The sequence below is a fragment of the Melanostigma gelatinosum genome (genome assembly GCF_949748355.1).
Source record: "Melanostigma gelatinosum genome assembly, chromosome: 6".
Classification (NCBI taxonomy): domain Eukaryota; kingdom Metazoa; phylum Chordata; class Actinopteri; order Perciformes; family Zoarcidae; genus Melanostigma; species Melanostigma gelatinosum.
The window spans coordinates 226,171-240,895 of record NC_136639.1 but is presented as its reverse complement, the minus strand read 5'-3'; the positions used below and the strand labels follow the sequence as shown (position 1 = coordinate 240,895).

The 14,725-nt window shown below is 44.8% G+C and overlaps 1 protein-coding gene across 2 annotated transcripts; it reads right to left on the bottom strand.

Moving 5' to 3' along the window:
* Positions 1–256: 256 nt before the first annotated feature.
* phf19 (PHD finger protein 19) lies at positions 257–10,036 on the bottom strand. 2 transcript variants are annotated; one of them, XM_079270199.1, is made up of 14 exons: positions 9,864–10,036; positions 6,793–6,970; positions 6,620–6,701; positions 5,462–5,575; positions 4,461–4,549; positions 4,223–4,371; positions 4,049–4,144; positions 3,757–3,946; positions 3,069–3,136; positions 2,856–2,993; positions 2,617–2,677; positions 2,443–2,528; positions 2,277–2,366; positions 257–1,724 (listed from the first exon to the last, which is right to left on the bottom strand). In XM_079270199.1, exons 2-14 carry the CDS (start codon positions 6,967–6,969, stop codon positions 1,406–1,408), a joined length of 1,659 nt encoding a protein of 552 aa, XP_079126325.1. In that variant the 5' UTR covers position 6,970; positions 9,864–10,036; the 3' UTR covers positions 257–1,405. The 2 variants fall into 2 exon arrangements, with proteins under 2 accessions (XP_079126325.1, XP_079126326.1); XM_079270200.1 differs by having other exon boundaries at positions 2,277–2,363.
* Positions 10,037–14,725: the final 4,689 nt, after the last annotated feature.

Sequence of the window (14,725 nt, the reverse complement as noted above, 5' to 3'; positions counted from 1 at the left end):
AACTACAGAGCAAAGTCACACTCTTTCTGATTGAACCACTCTATGAGCTGTCTGAAACAATGGATATCCACGGCCCCAAAAACATGCCGCCTCCCTTCGGCTAAGCCCCCCCTTTCTTTGAATCCTGCAAACGCACCCTTGAAAGGATTTTAAGCATTGAACAAAGTTATTGTAATAACTTGTCTTTGATAGTTTGATCTTTGATAGAGTAATGTGGGTTTATTAACCCTAAATTCAAAGGATTTAAGTTATAACAGAAATGTGCTCAAATATATTTTTACATTTGTATAACTGCATGTACAATATTGTTACACTTAAATAAACAATAATAAAATGCAGAGACAGTTAGGACCCGCCCATGTAGACCGTGAAGGCTGGGTCCTCCGAAGGATGCGGACCCTGAATTGGGACACAGCTACAGCGACAGAATCAGGTCAAAGGTTTTATTGTAGAGAAAGCTGGCAGCTGATTGGTCAGCTGAAAGGAACAAACATACAGTTATGTGATCAAAACAACCTTCCAACAGGCCAATGGGAGGAGAGCACGGTTACCGAGGCAGCGTGACATTTTAATGTCTGTGAGCACTGTTAGCATTCCTCACTGAAACCAAAGGGCTGCATTAGCTTGGAGCTAACCTCTGATGCCACGTATTCATTGACGTTTGCATAGATACAGAATGTGACAATAGTGCAAGAAAACACAAGAAGCACTGAATTCTGGGATTTGTAGTTCTTATCAGATTCAGACAGAAAATATTTCAGAGACTTGATTAACAATTATTGATTGTTATAGGAAGAGGAGGAAGGGGAGGTGAGGCAGTGCGCTGTTTAACAGCTGTGCACTACAGAGCAACCCTAACCCTCTGACATGTCAAAGAAGAAGAAACATAAACCACAACCACAGAGTGTGCGTGTGAGTCTATGTGAGTGTGTGTGAGAGAGAGTGTGTGTATCTGTGTCGGTCTTTGGCTCCATTTAAACTTTTTGTTCTCACTAAATACCGTTTCATTATTTGATACGCGATTCCAGACAGACGTCTCACAGAGGTTTATGGGGACAGATGTCTCAGAGGTTTATGGGGACAGATGTCTCACAGAGGTTTATGGGGACAGACGTCTCACAGCGGTTTATGGGGACAGACGTCTCACAGAGGTTTATGGGGACAGACGTCTCACAGAGGTTTATGGGGACAGACGTCTCACAGAGGTTTATGGGGACAGACGTCTCAGGGTTAGGATTGTCATCTCCCGTCAGATCCAGTTCATTGATTCTGGATTAAAATACTTTTGTGATGAAATAAAACATTTTTAAAAACACGGAGACCTGATCAGGTGGTTGGTCAGGATGTTTGGACCAACCAGCAGATGTCTCTGTGAGCGTGGAGGAATCAAAGCGTCTCGTCTAACCTAATAAGGTGTTGTCCCCTCCCACTCCAGCAGGTACTGGACCGTCCCCTGAGGAGTGACACGTCGAGCCAACACCTGGTACCTCTCCCCATTGGTCAGTCGGCCCGCTACTCCAAAATACGAGGAGATGGAGGAGTGGAGGAGTGAGGAGTCAGAGGAGATCTGGGAGGCGTCAGTCAGGAAGTGGGAGGAGTCTGTGGTCAGGTGGTTGATAGCGTCTGGCTCCTCCCCTCTGAGCTCCTCCTCTACCTCACTGCGATTGGCCCATTGACTGTAGCTGTTGCTAGGCAACTTCCTCTTCCTGCTGCCCACCCTCCTCCTGAGAACAGAGAACAGAGGTCAGATATCAGAGTATCACAGTACACAGAGAGACTTCCTGTAGACCAGACCGGCAGAGTACAGGGGTACACTAAAACCTGACAGAAAACAATTAAGCCCCCAGCAAAATAATAACGATATTTTAGAATGGGTTAGTTAACAGCTGGTTACCTGTAGTGATAGACATGTTAGTTAACAGCTGGTTACCTGTAGTGATAGATGAGTTAGTTAACAGCTGGTTACCTGTAGTGATAGACATGTTAGTTAACAGCTGGTTACCTGTAGTGATAGATGAGTTAGTTAACAGCTGGTTACCTGTAGTGATAGACGGGTTAGTTAACAGCTGGTTACCTGTAGTGATAGACATGTTAGTTAACAGCTGGTTACCTGTAGTGATGTACGAGTTAGTTAACAGCTGGTTACCTGAAGTGATGTACGGGTTAGTTAACAGCTGAGGAAAGGTTAGTTAATAGCTGGTTAACTGAAGTGATAGACGGGTTAGTTAACAGCTGGTTACCTGTAGTACCAGACGGGTTAGTTAACAGCTGGTTACCTGAAGTGATAGGTGCTGCTGGTCGTAGCAGAACCTGACGTGGAGGCATCAGTAGAGTCCTGATCAATACTGACCGATCGACTGGAGCTACTGAACAACAACATGAGGTTATCAGCTGATGTCATTGATTGATTATTGATTTCTGCATCATTGGTCTGTGTGTCACCTCTTGAGGCTCTGAAGTTCATCCAGACTGAAGTCAAAGATGTTCGCCATGTGATGGTGAGAAGTCCAGCTGTGGGACGACTGGTTCTACACACACACACACACACGGAGTTTCGTCTCGTTTATGAACAACAATAAACAGAAAACAGTAGAAGAAGAAGATCTAAAATCTTACATTAGGAATCGCATCTTCTAGGAGCCACTTGGACTTCTTCTTCCTCCTCTCAGCTGAAGCACTGCAGACATACATCCTGGTTTAGGACTAGAACGTGGACCACATCCTGGTTTTATGACCACAAACTGGACTCCCTCTTGGTTTTAAGACCACAAACTGGACTCCCTCTTGGTTTTAAGACCACAAACTGGATTACCTCCTGATTTTAGGACTACACATTGGTTTACGAGGAGAACTACCTGTTGCATTTCTTGTGGCCCTGCCCTCCATCGGTCTGAGCGCGCTCAGGAAGGAGTTTGGAGGGGGGGTTGGGAGGGACTCTGGTCCTCAGACGGAAGATGCATTTCCTCTTCTTTATCTCCTTTCCACACAGAAACCTCAACACAAACAGTCATAAATACTTCTGATCACATATATTGATGTAAAGGTCAGAGTTGTAGGAGGATTCTTACTTGCTCTTGTATTTATTCAGAGCATCCAGCAGGTGCTGCCCCCTCTCTGCTGGAGGAGTGTTAGACAGCTAAACAACAGACAGGAGGGTTAGAATCAGGACCTGGGAGTCTAGTCCAGGTTCAATTTAGTCTAGTCCAGGTTCAATTTAGTCTAGTCCAGGTTCAGTCTGGTCCAGGTTCAGTGTAGTCTGGTCCAGGTTTAGTTTAGCACAGTCTGGTCCAGGTTTAGTTTAGTCTAGTCCAGGTTCAATTTAGTCTAGTCCAGGTTCAATTTAGTCTAGTCCAGGTTCAGTCTGGTCCAGGTTCAGTTTAGTCTGGTCCAGGTTTAGTTTAGTCTGGTCCAGGTTTAGTTTAGCACAGTCTGGTCCAGGTTTAGTTTAGCACAGTCTGGTCCAGGTTTAGTTTAGTCTAGTCCAGGTTCAATTTAGTCTAGTCCAGGTTCAATTTAGTCTAGTCCAGGTTCAATTTAGTCTAGTCCAGGTTCAGTCTGGTCCAGGTTTAGTTTAGTCTGGTCCAGGTTTAGTTTAGCACAGTCTGGTCCAGGTTTAGTTTAGTCTAGTCCAGGTTCAATTTAGTCTAGTCCAGGTTCAATTTAGTCTAGTCCAGGTTCAATTTAGTCTAGTCCAGGTTTAGTTTAGCACAGTCCAGGTTTAGTTTAGCACAGTCCGGTCCAGGTTTAGTCTAGTACCTTCCCGAGTTGTAAGTGGTCCCAGTTTGCAGAGACTAAGGTGAGGATCTCGTCCAGCTCAAAGTATTTCTTCTTGCTGCTAACTGACAGGTTGTAGAGAACCAGGTGAACCAGATCCACCCACCGGAGGGACAGCCGGCGGACGTACTCAGATCCTTTATTACACACCGAGCACAGGAAGAGGTAGAACCTGAGGAGGTGAGACAGCATCAATCACTGTCTCACTGCATCCACAGGAGGTGAGACATTATCAAACACTGTCTCACGGTACCCAGAGGAGGAGCTGTCTCACCTGTCCCCAAACATCATGGACTCCTGCAGACACTGAGTGCAGGCTTCATGGAACCACTGCTGACACCTGAAGCACTGAAGCATCTTCAGGTACCACCTGTAGACACAGCACAGGTGAGTCAGGTGGGATGTAACAGTGATGAGGGTGTGTGTGGCTCCGATTGGTCAGTCTTACTCTCCGGGGCCTCCACAGTAACAGTAACACTGCTGCTGATTGGTCCGGTGCTGTGAGTCCCAGTTCAGAGAGTCCAGGTCGTAGAGTAAGACCTGCTTCATGGCCGACAAAGCTTTGGCTATCGGACCTTTCTTTAGAGCGCCTCCTTTCTGAGGAGAGACAGACGGGTGGTCAGACAGAGAGACAGGCGGTAATTAGATGTTATACTGGGGACCGCCTATCATCTGAATGCTTGTACCCGGACAGCCAGAGCGAAGACACAACGTCTACAGAACCAGGGACTGATGCTGCCCTCTACAGCAGGGAGGTGGCAGTGCTGGTGGAAACCTGGGGACAGTCAGAGAGTCAGAGGGACAATCAGAGAGACAGTCAGTCAGAGGGACAGTCAGAGAGACAGTCAGTCAGAGGGAAAGAGATAGTCAGAGAGACAGTCAGTCAGAGGGACAGTCAGTCAGAGGGACAGTCAGTCAGAGGAACAGTCAGAGAGACAGTCAGTCAGAGGGACAATCAGAGAGACAGTCAGTCAGAGGGACAGTCAGAGAGACAGTCAGTCAGAGGGAAAGAGATAGTCAGAGAGACAGTCAGTCAGAGGGACAGTCAGTCAGAGGGACAGTCAGTCAGAGGGACAGTCAGTCAGAGGAACAGTCAGAGAGACAGTCAGTCAGAGGGACAATCAGAGAGACAGTCAGTCAGAGGGACAGTCAGAGAGACAGTCAGTCAGAGGGAAAGAGATAGTCAGAGACAGTCAGAGAGACAGTCAGTCAGAGGGACAATCAGAGAGACAGTCAGTCAGAGGGAAAGAGAGAGTCAGAGAGACAGTCAGAGGGACAGTCAGAGGGACAGTCAGAGGGACAGTCAGTCAGAGGGACAGTCAGTCAGAGGGAAAGAGAGACAGTCAGTCAGAGGGAAAGAGAGACAGTCAGAGGGACAGGCAGTCAGTCAGAGGGACAGTCAGAGAGACAGTCAGTCAGAGGGAAAGAGAGACAGTCAGAGGGACAGGCAGTCAGTCAGAGGGACAGTCAGAGAGACAGTCAGTCAGAGGGACAGTCAGAGAGACAGTCAGTCAGAGGGACAGTCAGAGAGACAGTCAGTCAGAGGGAAAGAGAGATAGTCAGAGGGACAGTCAGAGAAGACGGGTTGTTATTTACATACCATAATATACTGTAACACATACCAGTGGGCTTAAATCCATAGTCATGTGACAGTTGACTAGTTTAACCAGCTGCCTGTCTCACTTACCAATGCCACATTTCCCACAGATGAGGATCTGGTTGTTTGGGTTTGATTGGCTGTCAGAATTTGGCTCCGCCTCCTGACACACAGAGCAGCGAGGCTCCTCCCCCGGCACTCCAGCTACAACGTGATTGGAGGAAGATTGTCATTGAGTGAAGAGCGACATCAGACGGACAGAAGCAGATGGTGAGACACATTGACCATGTTGATGTCTCTCCCTGTCTGTCTCACCATGTTGATGTCTCTCTCTCTCTCTCTTACCATGTTGATGTCTCTCTCTCTCTCTCTCTGTCTGTCTCTCACCATGTTGTCTCTCTCTCTCTCTCACCATGTTGATGTCTCTCTCTCTGTCTGTCTCTCACCATGTTGATGTCTCTCTGTCTCACCATGTTGCTGTCTCTCTCTCTCTGTCTCACCATGTTGATGTCTCTCTCTCTCTCTCTCTCTCACCATGTTGATGTCTCTCTCTCTCTCCATGTTGATGTGTCTCTCTCTCTCTGTCTGTCTCACCATGTTGATGTCTCTCTCTCTGTCTGTCTCTCACCATGTTGATGTCTCTCTCTCTCTCCATGTTGATGTCTCTCTCTCACCATGTTGCGCTCTCTCTCTCTCTGTCTGTCTCACCATGTTGATGTCTCTCTCTCTCTGTCTGTCTCACCATGTTGCTGTCTCTCTCTCTCTCTCTCTCTGTCTGTCTCACCATGTTGATGTCTCTCTCTCTCTCTCATACCATGTTGATGTCTCTCTCTCTCTCTCTGTCTGTCTCTCACCATGTTGATGTCTCTCTCTCACCATGTTGATGTCTCTCTCTCTCTCTCTCTGTCTGTCTGTCTCACCATGTTGCTGTGTCTCTCTCTCTCTCTCTCTCTGTCTGTCTCACCATGTTGATGTGTCTCTCTCTCTCTGTCTGTCTCACCATGTTGATGTCTCTCTCTCTCTCACCATGTTGATGTCTCTCTCTCTCTCTGTCTGTCTCTCTCCATGTTGATGTCTCTCTCTCACCATGTTGCGCTCTCTCTCTCTCTGTCTGTCTCTCACCATGTTGATGTCTCTCACCATGTCTCTCTCTCTCTCTCTCTCTCTCACACCATGTTGATGTCTCTCTCTCTCCCTGTCTGTCTCTCACCAAGTTGATGTCTCTCTCTCTACCCTTCTGTCTCTCACCATGTTGGATGTCCTTACAGAGGACCCAGAACTTGGAGTTGTCCTCAAACGTGACGAAACAGCTCTGTCGGGGGGGGCTTACCTGTCCACCAATAAGAGCACAGCTATTTACACCAACCAATCAGAGATCAACACCAACCAATGAGGACATAGTGGATTTGTATGTGTCTTACCCTCTGTATCTTGCCCAGGTAGTAGAGTCCATCAGACCAATGACAGAGGACGAACTGTCCAACACTCAGACTGGACCCCGCCCCCTCTACCGGGCTCCGCCCTCTCAGACATGCTCCGCCCCCTTGAGTTACCTGAGGCTCTAGACCACAGAAGGCTTCAATCAGGTCCTCAAACATCCTGCAGAAAGAGAGACAGGTAGAGGGAGACAGAGAGAGGACGTCTCACTCGAATACATCTCACTAATAAACAGCAGAACCGATAACTCTGGACCTCATCAGTACTAACGTCTTATCGGTTCCCCTTTAGAACCGGGTATAGGGGGTTATCCATTCGTCTTATATTTTATATATTTATTCGAGCTGGGCAACAGTGACAATATTAAAATACAAATTGTCCAGTTTTTAAAGCGTCTTTGTTTGGAATATGTTTTATCAAACATAACGTGACGTAGATAGGTTTCAGTTCTCAAGGTGTATATTTAAATATCATCTCTTACACATGAAGATAAAGTTGTGAACACCTGAATATCTATGATCAGAATCATTGTAACTGTGTTATAACTGCTGCTGTGTGAAGAGAACACTGCTGCTAACAACAACCTGCTGCGTTTAAAGTGATTACACACAATGTTATTCACCTTTAGTTCATAGAGCAGCACTTTAAAATACAAGTGCTCAATACACTGACAGACAGAGAGACAGAGACAGAGAGAGACAGACAGAGACAGAGCGAGACAGAGAGAGCGAGACAGAGCGAGACAGAGACAGACAGAGAGACAGAGACAGAGAGAGACAGACAGAGACAGACAGAGACAGAGCGAGACAGAGACAGAGACAGAGAGAGACAGAGAGAGACAGAGAGAGACAGAGAGAGACAGAGAGAGACAGAGCGAGACAGAGACAGACAGAGACAGAGAGACAGAGAGAGACAGAGAGAGAGAGAGACAGACAGAGAGAGAGACACAGAGACAGAGCGAGAGAGTGACAGAGCGAGAGAGACAGACAGAGAGAGAGACAGACAGAGAGACAGAGAGAGACAGAGACAGAGACACAGACAGAGAGAGACAGACAGAGAGAGAGAGACAGAGACAGACAGAGAGAGCGAGAGAGAGAGACAGATAGAGAGACAAGACAGATAGAGACAGACAGAGAGAGAGCGAGACAGACAGAGAGAGAGCGAGAAAGAGACAGAGAGACAGGTTAGACAGGTTGTGGCCAGTGGTGTACAGTAACGAAGTAGAAATACTTTGTTACTGTAAGTAGTTTTTTTGGATATCTGTACTTTACTACTTATATTTCTGTTTACTTTTACTTCACTACATTTTGCAAAGAAAACTGATACTTTTACTCCGATACATTTCCCCTGAAACCTTCGTTACTCGCTACAAAATCAAATCTATCTTCAGAAACAAAATGAATCCTGAGAGCAGCGTCGGGGACTGTGGTGGAACACAGACTGCAAGCAGGTTTGGTGAATCAGTGGTCCTAGCAGCAAGTTAAATCATTGGTTAGTCACGTTAATGCACAATTGCAAACGAGTGCTCTCAAAGCCGCGGTGTTTGATTCCCAGTGATGCTACATGCTATAGCTAGCGGGCGACTACCTGAGTAGAATTCCACTCTACGATGACTGATTTCATGATGGAAGCAGAAATGGAAGCACCTGCTACTCCGGCAACAAACTACGGTGGTGACGAAGACCAACACCCGTGGATCACTAGCGAGTTAGTGAGCTGAGGAAGTGTTGACGGTTGTGCAGCACTAGTTGGCTAACGTTAGCGATAGCTAGCCACCACACCATAGGATTGACGGGAGCCGAGAGAGCGCAGCGTTAGCATTAGCATTAGTGTTAGCGTTAGCATTAGGGAAATCCTTCCCAGCTGTGCGCAAGCTGTCTGTGACGCTGAACACACCTCTACCTGCCTCAGCGGCCTGTGAACGGCTATTTAGCATCGCAGGACGAGTCTTCAGCCCAAGAAGAGCGAGACTGAATTCTCCCAATTTTGAAAACCAACTTCTTTTGAAGATGAACAGGACATGTTTCAGTTTCAAGTAATGACTGTGTTGCTGCTTTAGTATTGATCATGTTTTGATGTTTGAGTCATGTTGTGGATGATCAGATGGAGTTATGATGGTAGCAGTCGCCCAATTGCAGATTCAGCTTGAGACAAACCTTTGTGTTCAAATCAGCCCACAGGAGGTTACAAGGCAGGCGTCCTTTCTCTAAACACTGACCTGATGCATCAAGTGGATATGTTTTGCTGAACATAATATTATGCATTGGTCCTCTACATCCTCTAGTCTAATGAGCAGACTTATAAACGCACTGTTACAACTCCTTCATCGTGTCATATTGCTTTTCGGAGAATTATGATGATAAGTTCATAGTCGATGCAAAAGTATACTTATGTACAATATGTTATGTTGAACATTGTTGCTCCTGAATGGATCACAGCCAACCCAATTATGTTCAACACAGCTCCATGTCCTTGGTCATGATGCCACAGCACTTAAAAGAATAAACTTCATCATTCTCACAATTCTGACCCTTTGCTTTTTTATTAACAGCATTTACTTGTACTTTTACTTTCAATACTTAAGTACATTTAATATCAGAAAATTACTCTTGATACTTAAGTACAATAAATATCAGATACGTTAAGACTTTTACTCAAGTAGTATTCTAATAGGTGACTTTTTACTGGAGTAGTTTTCCAGTAAGGTATCTTTACTTTTACTCAAGTCTGGCTTTTGAGTACTTCATACACCACAGGTTCAGGTTGTGGCTGTGATTCATTCCTGAACTGTCAGAGGGGATTTTGACATATCGCATGCGCAGAGCGAGACACACGTTAAACCGACGTGTTAACTATTACCTCCCCCCGCCCGCCCCCCCCCCCCCCCACACACACACACACACACACACGGTGTGTACCGACATGAAGCTCCCGTTTACCGCAGAGAGAAGCTGTATATGTTATATAATCATATATTATAGAATGTTAATATATCATATATTTGCATCGCGTTAATAACATCACGAGCCACACCGAGCAGAAGACGTTATAATACCTGTCTCACGTCCTGTGGTCCGGTGTGTGTCCACCTGTCCTCCGGTTCTCTGAGCCACCGACGTTGTCCTCCACTGTGTCTCCGTGTCTTCACCGTCCTGTCTGTCTCTGCCCTGTCTGTCTCTCTCTGTCTCTGTTTTCGTGGCGCTAAACTTCAAACTGCGACCGCCGCCATTTTTCACTTTTCCCGCGAATCACAGGAGGTTTTCCCCTCATTTGCATAGCGTCATCACCACTTCCGTCATTAGCGTCGATGTTTTCACGTCCCGCGTCATCACCCGGAAGTAGCGCACCGCTTCGCCCCATTCATAACCACTTTTTAACACATTTTATCGGTTCAACTTTTAACTTTTATTTTGAAAGTGACGGAACTACATTCAATAATTTATTTATTTTGTTCACAAAACGTTATTTGTGTGATGTGATGTAATCAGCTCCAGAACAACAGTTAATAAAAACCTTAAATAAGTTAAAGTGTTCTTAAACTATGTTAGATCAATATGAGCTCATAATCTATGGTTCATTAAGATGATCAATGATATTGATCATCTTAAGGAATCATCAACATCCACATCAATCAATATGAGCTCATAGATTATTGATCATCTTAATGAATAATCAACATTCACATCAATCAATGTGAAAAGTTATTGATCAGAACAAACACAAGATAAATTAAATAACTCATTTATTTAACGAATCGTCACATTTTATAAAACACACAAACAGAATGATGGGTTCAAAGTTTAGGGTCAGAGAAGGAGTCAGGTTTAAGGTTTCGAGGTCAGATATAAGGGTCAGAGGTCAGGTTTAAGGGTCAGAGGTAGGGGTGTAACGGTTCATAAAATCCATGGTTCGGTACGTTTCGGTACAGTAGGAAACTATAAATGCCAGAGAAATGTACTTGATTTTAAAATATATTTATTCATTACAACTAACATCATGAAGTTATTCTTTGACTTTGAACAATGATGGAACTATACCTGAGTGACCCATCTTCTGGGGTGTCTTCTTAGCAACACATAAGCATAAAAAACAAAAACTGCTCCTTAATGTTATGTAGTATTGTTACTTACATCGTACAGCCTCTTACCGAACGGCTCAATACGAATACGCGTATTGTTACACCCTGAGTAAAGAAGTCAGGTTTAAGGGTCAGGTTTAAGGGTCAGGGGTCAGGTTTGAGGGTCAGAGGTCAGGTTTAAGGGTCAGAGGTCAGGTTTAGGGGTCAGGTTTAAAGGTCAGAGGTCAGGTTTAGTATCGGGTCAGGTTTAAGGGTCAGAGGTCAGGTTTAAGCATCAGATGTCAGGTTTAAGGGTCAGGTTTAAGGGTCAGAGGTCAGGTTCAGTATCGGGTCAGGTTTAAGCGTCAGATGTCAGGTTTAAGGGTCAGGTTTAAGGGTCAGAGGTCAGGTTCAGTATCGGGTCAGGTTTAAGGGTCAGAGGTCAGGTTTAGTATCGGGTCAGGTTTAAGGGTCAGAGGTCAGGTTCAGTATCGGGTAGTAATAATAGTAGCAACAGCAAAAGTTGTAGTAGTAGTGGTAATACTAGAAATATTAGCAGTAGTAGTAGTTGTCGCAGTATTAGTAAGAGCATTCATTATTTCAACAAAAAAGCCTAATTTTGAGCGAAACGTTTAAATACAGTTAATCCATGAGGCTTTTATTTTGAAAGGGTGGGGCTGGGTGGGGGAGGGAGGGGGAGAGGAGACATAATCATCATGTTTGACACATAAACAGAGGTTATTAAATGACAGGCTTCATCACAAGCAGTTCAGTTAGAATTCACTCTGGGGCTTTTATTTTGAAATGGGGTGTGGGGTGTGGGGGAGAAGGGGAGAGGAGACAGAATCATAATGTTAGATAAACACAAACCGGTTATTAAATGACAGGCTCATCACAAGCATTTCAGTTAGGATTCATTCTGTGGGGCTTTTATTTTAAAATGGCATGTGTGTGTGTGTGTGTGTGGAGGGGGGGGGGGGGGGTGGAGGAGGGGGGAAAGACCTCTAAAGATCCCTAAGACCTGAATGACTGTATGAGAGACACAGAGAGAGAGAGAGAGAGAGAGAGAGAGAGAGAGAGAGAGAGAGAGAGAGAGAGAGAGAGAGAGAGAGAGAGAGAGAGAGAGAGAGAGGGAGAGAGAGGGAGAGGAGTGTATGTGCGCGTGTGTCTGTGAGTCTGTGTGTTTATCAACATCACTAATTGGCTCAATGGCAAACACCTGTGTGCCTGAAGCCATTTGAAAATATTCTCCATAGAGATCCTATTGAAAAAATAAAAAGCTTAATAATTCAAAAAGTTTAAAGGTTAGAAATATAAAAAGTCATAGCAGACCTCTGGTGAAAGAGCTTAACATTTTAATAGTTGAACGGTTTCTGTAGCTTAAAAAATGGAGGAGAAGCGTTGCGACGGAAGAAATAGAAGAAGTTGAATAAAGAAACAGGATAACAATAGTAGTGTATTGAGCACTTTTATTGTTGGAATGCTTAACAGCATTCCAACAATAAAGAAACAGGATAACAATAGTTGGAATGCTTAACAGCATTCCAACAATAAAGATTCGAAGAACAATAGTTGGAATGCTGTTAAGCATTCCAACAATAAAAGTGCTCAATACACTACTTATGAATTCATTGTTGAACTTTGCCATAACAATGAGATTAATCGCAAAACATCCATGCGATTAATCGCGATTAAAAATTGTAATCTTTGCCCAGCACTAATTATTATATAAAGATTTGCTTTAGTCTGATGAAAATACGCTTTTATTTTCCGATGAAAATAAGCTTTTATTTTGAAAGAGCACACAGGAAACACTCATGTGTGTTCGTTAAACTTGAAAATCTGCTTCTGGTTTGAATTTTTTCAGAGGGAAAATTCAAGAAACGTAAAAGACAGAAAGAGAAAAGGAGAGAAGAGACGAGGTCAGCCGGACGGTTAGTTCGTTAGTTCCTTTATTCAGAGTCAGTTGGGTTGTTGTTAGTTAAACTGTTGGTTAGTTCGTCAGACGGTCAGTTATTTCTCAGCAGATTGATGGACAGAAACAGGTGAGAATAAAAGAGTGAAAAACCTGTAGACCTGAGGTCAGAGTGGCTCTAATCAGGAACACCAGGATCCAGACCTCAGTCCAGACTGTAGACCTCAGAGGGTCTGAACTGGGTCAGGATTCCATCCTCACAGACCAGATGGATCCAGGATCTACTGAGACCCAGAGGGACCAGATTAGACCAACCAATGTCAGACAGACCAGGACCACAGAGTCCACCTCAGAGGTCAGTGGGAGATGCACTTTTACAGGGTCTCCACCCGTCTGTGTTCAGAGGCCGAGGTCGGATCAATCAATCAATAAATGTCGGTATTGATCAGTTATTTAAACCAGCTGTCAATCATCTCTCTCTCTCTCTTGATAGGCCAGCTGCAGCTGTCAATCACTCCAGAGGTGGGACAGCTCCTCATTCACAGTAAGTGATGCAGCAGCCAATCAGAGAAGAGCTTTCATTCTCATCAATAATAACATCCCTGATTCAATACTGATCAATACGACTTCTCTAGCAGTCAGCCAGCAGGGGGCAGCAGAGCTCCTTAATGAAACTCCAGGAGGAGGTTTTTTGGGTCCCTGAGGAGCTCTCCGGGTCTTTGAGTAACAACTCTCCGGGTCTTTGAGTAACAGCTCTCCGGGTCTTTGAGTAACAACTCTCCGGGTCTTTGAGTAACAACTCTCCGGGTCTTTGAGTAACAACTCTCCGGGTCTTTGAGTAACAACTCTCCGGGTCTTTGAGTCGAGGTTTTGCAGCATGTAATGCAGTCCCATATTGACTGCATCATCCACCGACCTGTTTGCACGGTAGGCAAACTGCAGGGGGTCCAGCAGGGGTCCTGTGATGTTCTTCAGATCGGTCAACACCAGTCTTTCAAAGGATTTCATGACCACAGACGTCAGGGTGACGGGCCTGTAGTCATTAATCCTGTGATGGAGGATTTCTTGGGGACCGGGATGATCGTGGAGCATTTGAAGCAGGAGGGAACTTCACACAGCTCCAGTGATCGGTTGGAGATCTTTGTGAAGATGGGGGCCAGCTGGTCAGCACTAGGGTTGGGTATCGTTTGGGTTTTTTTCCGATACCGGTGCTAAAACGATACTTCTAAAATGATACCGGTGCCTAAACGGTGCCTGAACCGATACTTTTTCTTCAAATTGAACAATATATTCACTGCTTAAAGTATACTATAAATATAAATGAATACAAAACACTTGGCTTCAAACTACAGCTTCAAACTTTTTAACTATGAACAATATGTTAACTGTTAACAGTTTACAGTATACTTAAATAAATATAAATAAATACAAAACACACACACACTACAGCTTCAAACTTCAGCAATTATTTAGCAGAAATATGAGTATATTTTCCTTCGCTGGCAAAATACGACACGTCTCATGACTTATTTTATTTTACCAGCTGGTGGCGGTAATGCGGCAATTCGTCGTTTGCCAACTGCCAGTTGGTCTCAAAGAAGAAGAAGAAGAAGCTTTCGCATGCCTGTGTTGTTGTGCTTATGAGCGACAGCGCTAAGTACCCAGTTGTAATAATACTATGAGTGAGGAGCAGAGGACCGAGTCCTGCTGCCAGAGTCATCAGAGTAGTGTACAAAAAGTATTTAAAATCGGCTCAGGCACCGAAAGGAAGCACCGAAATCTGCGTTGCGTTTCGGTCCGGTAGATACCGGACGTATAGGAACCGGTGCCATATTGGCACCGAGTTTCGGTACCCAACCCTAGTCAGCACAGACTTTCAGGCAGGAGGGTGACACTAAGCTAGTATGAATACAATAGATGCTAAGTAAGTGCTAAGTGGAAGGCT

Coding starts and splice junctions, on each gene's coding strand:
- phf19 (XM_079270199.1), bottom strand. CDS start 6,969: ATGTTTGAGGACCTGATTGAAGCCTTCTGTGGTCTAGAGCCTCAGGTA. Junction 4,372..4,460: donor TCTTCGCTCTGGCTGTCCGG/GTACAAGCATTC, acceptor GTCTCTCCTCAG/AAAGGAGGCGCTCTAAAGAA. Junction 3,947..4,048: donor TCCATGATGTTTGGGGACAG/GTGAGACAGCTC, acceptor TCACCTCCTCAG/GTTCTACCTCTTCCTGTGCT.